The sequence below is a fragment of the Ornithodoros turicata genome, chromosome 5, assembly GCF_037126465.1.
Source record: "Ornithodoros turicata isolate Travis chromosome 5, ASM3712646v1, whole genome shotgun sequence".
Lineage (NCBI taxonomy): Eukaryota > Metazoa > Arthropoda > Arachnida > Ixodida > Argasidae > Ornithodoros > Ornithodoros turicata.
Window position 1 is genome coordinate 83137031 of NC_088205.1, and position 9386 is coordinate 83146416.

The window sequence follows — 9386 nt, forward strand, 5'->3', positions numbered from 1 at the left end:
ATAACAAGACGACCTTTGTACTAAAATAAGAAAGTTACACACCAGGTGAAGAACTGTGTTCACAACCTCCTTGTTGGAGACTTCTCCGACTTCAACAAATCCAATAAGCACAGCGAATTTCAGATTGTCGTTCAAAGGCATTTTAATAACATCTTCGGGCCGCTTTGCCTCCGCCATCGTTGTGTCCTGTGGCACATCCATAGCTTTTCACAAGGACGGACCCACACAGGACGGGAAAAAGACGCTTAAAAAAGAACACATCAACACGAATTACTGCACAGAGCCACCCCGGCGTTCAGCCATGTTTAAAGAAAACAACTGGGTCGCCCCTAGGTTCGCAGAAAATTATATAAAAAAGCAGACAAGACGCAGATATGACTAAATAAAAATATCCGATAAAATAGATTACGTATATATTTTCAATCAAAATTGGTTTATACGGATGATTGAAAAGTTGGACGTTTAACAATTCAACGATTTGCCCGCGACAGCAACGAACGCCAAACCCAGCGGCCGATCCCGCCGATTACTGCTGAGGAGTGTCGGAAGATTTCTGTTTGACAGCAGTTAAGAATACAGCGTTTGCGTGTCTGCCCATCGGCACCGTTGCGGCGTTAAATTGAAGCGAAAACTGAACCAGCAATGGCAACAGCAGAAGTGCAGCAACCAAATGTACGTCGATACGTTGCTCTTCTTCTTGTAGTACCTTGCTGCTGCGCCGCTTTTTGACATTATACGGAGTATGGAGAAATGTTTGCTCGATACACGGGTCGTTTTATAAGATTACAATGCCGGATAACGCACTGTCGAAATTAAATCGCTTAATGAGCACCTTCACTATCGTGCGCGGGCGGATGTGTCATCAAAGAGTACTGAATGCTGGGCTGGTTGGGTTGCGCTAAACGGATGTGTCATATCTGCCCCGTTTCCGTTGTTGAAGTTGCTGTCTATTAGACTGTCTTGTATGCAGTATTCACGAAAGAGGTGAACTAATAATTGTATTTTCTAGGGGGTTCTCCCTGAAGATAGACTTCGATCGCTCAAGATACAGGGCCATGTCGGATTTGACAGCCTTCCCAATCAAATTGTCAGCCGATCTATCCAACAGGGCTATAGCTTTAACATTCTCTGCATCGGTAAGTGGCGGCATTTGTGTCCTTGTTTGGTGGCGTCATTATTACAGCTTCGTCGTAACAGCTTTAATGCGTCATTATCGACAGGTGTCTGAAGCTGAAATAACGAAGGTTCCCCCGCAGGGGGTGCAAACAATCCAACAAAATTTAAATAAAAACACTCATATGCCTGTCAACTGTGTAGGTGAAACCGGCCTGGGAAAGACGACATTAATGGAGTCTCTGTTCAACCGGTCCTTTGAAGCCCCTCCCAGCCCCCACAACCTATCCACCGTGGCACTGGAACCCAGGACTTATGGTAGGACAGCCACGTTGGTCGCTGCTGCAATGTTGACGATGCCCTCATTTCCAGACTTGCAGGAGAGCAACGTCCGACTCAAGCTCACCGTCGTCGACACCGTAGGCTATGGAGACCAGATCAACAAGGAAGACAGGTAGGGTTTGCCTGCGGATAATTTGCGAATTCGGATGCAGTCGCATTTGGGAAATGGTTTTCGGTTATGTGCGGTTGTACCACTGGGCTCACCTGGTCTTTCGCAACACACCCAGGGAACCAAGTAAAGTAGGTTGACAAGATGATGTTGGTGTGATTGTGGAACCAGCAGTGAAGAGTTGCCAGCATGTGCTATATGATGAGAGCTAAAGCAGTTGGGTGAAATCTGATGATTGTATTCATTCTACACTCATAAAACAGAGCTTGGCCACACAGCACGCGGAACAGGCTAACCATTGTACAGAGTGATCAGCCTTGATTTGTGGAAAGCGTACACCTTTTTGTGACGATTAACGCGAGTGTCCCAAAAACGCCTCTCGTTTGCAACAAATCATGGGTGGGAGGAGAACGATGTCATTCGGGGTAACGGTTGGCCAGCTGCGTGCTATGTGGTCAAGTTCTGTTTTTAAGAGTGTACTACGTATATTTCATTGCCTCGGCTCTTATTATTAACAGTGAGTGAATTGCACTTACCTCGACTTCGTAAAAATTCATTAGTTGCAAATTCCCAATTTTGTTGCAGTTTCCAACATTTTGGGAAAAAATTCCTACATAAAAATTAGAAGAAAAAGGGTCGTCCCAAAAATTTCAACTTTTATAGTACTTTCTGTACAGTACAGCACCGTAAAAGTTGAAATTTTTGTGGTGACCTATTTCATTTTATTTTATTTCTTTCAAATTTTTATGTGGGAATTTTTTCCCAAAATGTTGGAAGCTGTGACAAAATTTGGAATTTGCAACTGTAAAAGTAATGCTAGGTATGCTGTAGCACTTTGTACAATCTGCACCGTAGCTTCCGGTCCATCGTCGACTACATTGATGGCCAGTTCGAGAACTACCTCCAGGAAGAGCTGAAAATCAAGAGATCCCTGTCGACGACGTTCCATGACGGCCGTATTCATGCCTGCCTCTACTTTATCTGTCCCACAGGCCACGGGTATGTGGGTTTCACAATATCAAAAAAGTCCCGATTACTATTTTGCGCTGTATCCACTTCTTTTTTTGTCACTAGGCTCAAGTCTATCGACCTGGTCTGCATGAAGAAGCTGGACAGCAAAGTGAATATAATCCCGATCATTGCCAAAGCAGACACCATCTCCAAGACTGAGCTACAGCGGTTTAAAATTAAGGTGCTCTTTTTGGCGATTTTGAGTTACTCATTCCCTGGGCACGAGAATATCCCTGGAGGAAGCCATTGAATCGCTTTCAGATTGATGTCACGTTAGATAGAGTCACAGTTGCAAGGGGCAAAATTTTATGGAACTGCATATTGCAGATTTCTTTTAGATAAAGAAAAACGAGCCTCGCGTCCATCTATATGTGTGATTGTCTTTCGATCCACACTGTCAAAGCGGAACACGCAACCCTCCAACTTGAGTTCAGTGAACTGAAACTGGAGGATCGTAGCGTAACACGTGTCGATGCTGACATTTTTACGTTAGCAGATGTGGGCTGTCATCGGATGCTGGTTATGAATGCCCTTACTCAAGTTCTAACGAAAGTACTTAGACTGTAAGGAAATCTGCTCACGCGACAAAAAAACACTCTCTCCCCTCTCAGATAATGAGCGAGCTCGTGAGCAATGGTGTACAGATCTACCAGTTTCCGACGGATGATGACACCATATCAGAACGCAACCAGAGTATGAACGTGAGTCCCCTCGTTTCACCTATTGTTTCATGTGGTCGACATTCCTTGGTGTGCTCATCAGCCTTTTTGCGCAGGCCCACATTCCATTTGCTGTGGTGGGGAGCACAGAGTTTGTACGTTCAGGCAACAAGATGGTTCGTGCGCGACAGTACCCATGGGGTATCGTTCAGGGTAAGCATTTCACTACGTACAGGCTGCCTGCGGACACGAGCAGCAACTGACAGCTAGTAGTAAAGTAAAATAATAGCGACGCAAGCAAAAAGGTGGTCGAAAGTTGTCCCCTTTTTTACCATATGACTGTGGCTGTGGACGAAATGAGCTCTTCGGTGCATCAGCGTATTAAAAACAACGGAAACGTACTAACAACAGTAGTAAATTCTGTAGGAACTAGTAACAGCTCATAACAGTCTAATATTAGGGCTGTGCGGACAGTGAAGATGTCGAATACGAATCGAACGTGAATATTGCAAATATTTGACTTTGAATATCGAATCGAATAATAACTTCAAGCAACCCTGTTTACTGCAATGTGCACATACAGCACGTACAGCCACATTTTGATAATCGCAGAAATAATCGCAGCGAGTCTCTTCCCCAAAACCCCTCGGTCCCGCTGGCCTTTGGGTGCAACGCGCCGCCTCCACAGAGCAGGCTGACCGCACCTTCCCCCTACATCACCCGACCCGCCACCACAGCTGGCCTTGACGACAACGGGTTCCGCGATGTCATTGCGATTGGCCAGCGGGATGCCCCCCGGGAGGTCTGCATAGAGACGCAGTCCCGCACAGTATGAGTTGTCCTGCTACGAGTTGAGTGTGGTATGGGTTGTCTGGTATGAGCTGGGGTAGGGCCACAGGGCTATCCCGACAGTGATTCCTTGTTCGGGGGCAGCATTCGAACATCTCAATCAGGCGAGGAGAGGTGACACGAACCCACGCGCAAGAATGGCGAAACGAAACCAACTCCCGATGGCGATTGCACATGCGCATGCAACCCACGCACGCCCCTGTTGCGTTGTTTTGTATCGTAGAAGTTTTATTCGTGCGCCAATGTGTTCTATATTTTTCGCGCATTTTTTTCCCGTGAGATATCTCGCGTAAAATTTCAGCAATCTATCACGTTTTGTTAGCGGAGGCTCATTTCCAATAGCCGATCAGGACAACGCATATCCTGCCGGACTGGCAAGAAATCGTTTGCGGACACGCTCGATGATTTTGCGCGACACTGACATCACGAGCACAGAATGCGCCACCCCAGCGTGTTCCCGTCGAGAAAACGCTGCGTGGGATTAGCGCGTACGGCTCGGGAAAATCTCGAATGTTCGATTTATTCGAAAGCCACGAATATAAAATCATCGAGTCGGATCGAATATATGAATACTGGAAATATTCTATGTGGAATATTCGCGCAGCTCTAGCTAATGCCTCTTTCGTGACACAGTGGAGAATGAGCACCACTGCGACTTTGTGAAGCTGCGCGAGATGCTGGTGCGCACCAACATGGTTGACCTGCGTGAGCAGACGCACACGCACCACTATGAGCTGTATCGTCGTATGCGCCTGGAGCAGATGGGCTTCTCGGACGTGGGCAGCGACAATCAGCCACTCAGCTTCCAGGAGACGTACGAGCAGAAACGGCAGGAACACCTGAGCGTGAGTCACCGCGGAACGTGCAATGCGTAGTCTGATGTCTAACCTCTCCCCACAGGAGCTTCAGAGGAAAGAGGAAGAGATGAGGCAGATGTTTGTGGTGCGTGTCAAAGACAAAGAAGCCGAATTGAAGGAGGCAGAAAAAGAGGTATTTTTTGTTTCGAGTGCGGTAAAAATTCGCGATAATACTGTCAGCCCTCCATTTATGAAGTGTGCCTTCTGAGACAAAAAAACTCTGCCCCCGTATTACGTGGTTTCTATTGGTCCTTGAAACCCTCGAACGCCCTGGAATTTGAAAATGCCATTTTTAAGGACTATTTGATCGAGGGACATTTTCGAGGATCATTTGATAGTAGAAATGCGAGGAATGAATGGTGCCCTCCGTCATATTCATTAGTCTTCCTTTTTGTCCTTTGATCTTTAACATTTAGGAGTATTTAGTCGTGTTTGTGAGCGGATCACTATTGCACAGTCCTTATGTACTCGTAGGGCCTGACCTTTTTGGGGGTTGTATTTTTCTTTCAAAGTTCGAGTGTAACCGTGCTGTACTTTTCTTTTTGCCCTCTTCTTTCACCCTCTCATTAAAAAGTTCTTGAAAGACCCTTCAATTTTTGTACCCAAATTCAGTGGGAACCTTGGGAATGCATGTGTCAGGACAAAACTAGAAAACCCCTACCTTTTTCGGAGCAATTTATGGATGGGGCAAGTACAGTTGTCAAGGTAAATAACGGGTCAACATAAGTCAACAAAGCGAAAATGGAGAGCATCACATGCCGCAATGTCAACGACGAATATAACAAAGCATGATTCACCTGTTTACCACCAAGTAGTATGATCCATCTTTCAAGGGCATCACATAGGGGTGAAGTGGTGAAGGTGATCGACCGGGACGGCAGGGAACAAATAGGAAGCCATTGGCATTGGAATAGACTCACCTTTTGGCAAACCTAGTGTTGTGTTGTCCCGGACATTGCCAAGCCAACTTTGACTACCGTCGTGAAAGATTCCGATGCATGACTTTGCGTATCATCAGCGGATTCATCGTCGTGAAGAAGCATCACTTCCAGAACAAGTTGCTACGGAGTACAGAAAGGATTATATAGAGAGTAAAAGCAGTGATAACGACATTCTTCAAAGTCTGTAGCTGTCACGGCTGCATCTGCGTAGAACCATAATCGTGGGTGCAACGCAATATGTGGTTCGAAGGCAGGATCGGCATAAGGTTAAGCATTAGATAACAAAATTACTTTCGAGAGCAAGATTGGCACAGGAGAAACGATGGTGCACTGCACTACTGCAAAATGTTTTCAAACATGACGTAATCTCGTGCAACGATGCATTTCCCATCTCATTCCAAACCTCGATTTATTATTTATTTAAATGAATAAATAAATAAACTTAAATTACTCCGTACATCTCAGTACATATTTCCCCAACCTTTTACTTAAATAAATTTACCTATTTGTTTTACCTGCCAACCTATTTATGTAAATGCTCGATTAATTGTGGTTTGGAATTTATTATCAATTTTTTGAGAAACAGGGGCCGTTCATAAATCGCAGGTTGACTGTATTTCACTCTCGATACTTTTAACGTAAAAAGACGCTGGCCAAGCTGTTGCTATGGTAAAAGGTTGATTGCTGTGTCTCAGACTTTGTGTTTTCGACTGTAAAGTAACGTATGTTTGGTCTAAACAGCTGCACGCCAAGTTTGATGCCCTCAAGAAACAGCACACTGAAGAGAAGCGCAAGCTGGAGGAAGAACGCAAGCGGATGGAAGAAGACGTGAAGCGCCTGGCGGAACGCAAGGTGGCCGTGCAACAACACACCCACTCTTCCCTCACCCTCACCTTGGGGAAGAGCAAGAAGAAATGACTGCTGGAACCCATCCTGCGCTGCTTGCCTAACCTTTTCTACCTGGCCTGTGGCCACACAGACTTTTAAGAAGCGTGTTGAAGGCAAACTCCATTTTGTACGACGCGGAATTATTTATTTTACGCATTTAATAATCAAACAGTAGCCATCCGTTCTCGATAGGTGATGTCAAGAAACAGGTCGAGGGGCTCGGAGTAAGCAAGGTTGAGCGCTATTCTACGCAGACGGGTCTGTGGTGGAACAACATCGATGGTCTTTCACGCTGTTGTAGAATCGTCTCAACTTTTATAACTTTGAATCCTCAAAATACACGTTTTCCCTCGACCATATCTATAATTTAGCGACGCAGCAGAAGCCTCCGAGTTGCAAAGTAGAATATGTGCGTAAGAGACGATTACAACTGCCCATAAATGTTATTGCATCGTGGCCAACATCCGGTCTGTAAAACTATTGGTAGCGACGTATGTGTTGTGGTAGCAGCATGGGACACCTGGCACTGCTCAAGAAAACTGCACGTGATCACGTTTCACCAGATACCTCGGATCACTCCTGATATACGTGTATACATTGTGATTTCAAAAATAAAAAGCCGGACACTTATTACCTAGCCCAACTCCGTTTGTTAACGGTGTCTTTCTTGCAGTTTTATTACTTTTTTTTTTTTTCGGATGCTGTTATGAATCAGAAAAGAAGCCAAACAAATTGCATCTCACACGTTTCGTCTGCCTACCGCGTGAAACAATGTCTTCATTTACTTCGTTTTCCACAATGTAGAAAACAAAGCAGACGGCAACATTGTTTTGGCTCGAGTAAGCCAATAAAGTGCGATTTGCGTAGCCTTTTATTTTTTTCTGGCGTTCTCATTTCAGCACCTGAAAAAAAATGTGAGGAACTCGAGAAAAACGCTTAGTGCGCAAAATTCTGGTCAGGTGAGACGGCGCTATTTAATTCCTGCATGTGAAATGTGTGTGGTCTGGGTGGGACACCTGTAATATAGTGGATGTCTCTTTATGTCAAACCTGATATAATGTCTTCCGGTATTTGGGTGCATGTGCCATGTTCCTCTCAATAAATATTTCCCCATCCTTGGATACTTTCACCAAACGTGGCAAATTTGGAATGTATGACCTTCTGTTATGTATTGCTTGCAAGCATCCAAGTTTTCACACTGAAGGATGTGGGGTAGATTGTAGTAAATATCCACATCACAAGGTTAACAAGTGCATTTTGTTCAATTTTTTTTTTTCTATATTGTTGCCGTTTCGCACGGAGTGTTATTTCTGCATCATTTTGACCATGTAGCTCAACAGCACCTATTGAAAGTTGATAATTTGATCATGTATGTTAGCAAATTCGCCCATGATTTTGTCCCATCTTGTACTATCGTCCAATTGTCTATTCCCTTACAATATTTCTGACGACGGAAGCTGTGAATCTACTGCCCACGTGTTTTAGTTGATTAGTTTTACGCTCACGCTTAGCATACTTGAAACGTGTTACACTTTAAAACAGCATGATTCATACATGCTACGTGCAGTGTCATTGAATGAGCAACATTATGCGCGTAACTTTTCTAGGACATACTAAGCCTGACTTATGAGGGTTTCTACCTTATCACGTGACTGATTATTGTAATCTGCGTTTGTTTGCTCCTTTTTTTGCATCGTCACTTATTGTACATTTTTCTGGCTAGTCAAGATGCTCCGTTATAACATAATAAAAAAGCTCGTATCGGAAATGTTGTTGTTCTCATTAACGTTTCAGCTATGTAGCTCGCGTTAACCTTTTTGTTTGTTTTGGTGCACGAAAGAGACAAACTTAGCTCTATTATCGAGCAATAGCAGTTGTAGAAAAGCTCTGGGGGTTTTTGGTGCGCGTGGTATGCATATTGCTCTGTACCACCACGGTGGTTTCCACTGCTAGTTACGAATTATATTTCTTGAAATTTTGGTCTCGTATTCGACAAAAGCACAGTTGTAATTGTATAATTCATCCATTTTTGTCAAAACCTGCCCACTTTCTAAAAAGCACCCTGAGTGCCTCCGTCCCCAACAAAAGAGGTTCTGCGGGACAGCTACTATAAATTGCCCCAGTGCTCCTGTGCATCCACATGAATGCTTCATAATGTTGACCAACCCAGTCAGTCGAACCAAAATCAAAATATTCCAGCCACATCAGCCATGGGTGTCGCCAGGATTTTTTTAGGGCAGAATGTTTGGGGGAGAGGGGTTCACGGTGCAGGATCTAGATCTAATTATGTGCATCAACTGTGCCCGGAACCACATTGTCTTGGCTCAGAAAGCCTATGTTTCTGGAACATAGAGAGAAAGAAGGAATCATAATTTGTGATTGTGTTGCAACGGAAATGTTTACTTGTTGAAGCAAGGGGGGGGGGCAACGTTTCCCTTGACGGCACCCATGGCCACAGCGAGTACTTGGATAGACACCTTCAACGCCCTCCCAACTCTCAGATTTCACAAGGTGTTTGAAAGTGTAAGGCAGTCGAGCGACTTCCGGAAGCTGCTTGCGATCTTCAATGAAACTGACATTTTGCGTGGTCGATTGATCATGATGATTGTGATATGGT

At 44.6% G+C, this 9386-nt stretch overlaps 2 protein-coding genes across 3 annotated transcripts in view; one reads left to right on the top strand and one right to left on the bottom strand.

Annotated features, from left to right (window-relative positions):
- Positions 1–307, bottom strand: part of LOC135395035 (neurobeachin-like) — a 67902-nt gene extending 67595 nt beyond the window's left edge. For both annotated transcript variants that reach the window (XM_064626210.1, XM_064626209.1), the window contains exon 1: positions 43–307. In XM_064626210.1, coding sequence (XP_064482280.1) covers positions 43–201 — 159 coding nt within the window. In that variant the 5' untranslated portion in view covers positions 202–307. The remainder of the gene's footprint in view (positions 1–42) is intronic.
- Positions 308–490: 183 nt separating this feature from the next.
- LOC135395036 (septin-2-like) lies at positions 491–8541 on the top strand. Its single transcript, XM_064626211.1, has 11 exons — positions 491–672; positions 1010–1136; positions 1318–1431; positions 1486–1567; positions 2420–2563; positions 2639–2756; positions 3187–3276; positions 3351–3447; positions 4717–4928; positions 4984–5073; positions 6623–8541. Exons 1-11 carry the CDS (start codon positions 643–645, stop codon positions 6797–6799), a joined length of 1281 nt encoding a protein of 426 aa, XP_064482281.1. The 5' UTR covers positions 491–642; the 3' UTR covers positions 6800–8541.
- The last annotated feature ends 845 nt before the right edge of the window (positions 8542–9386 follow it).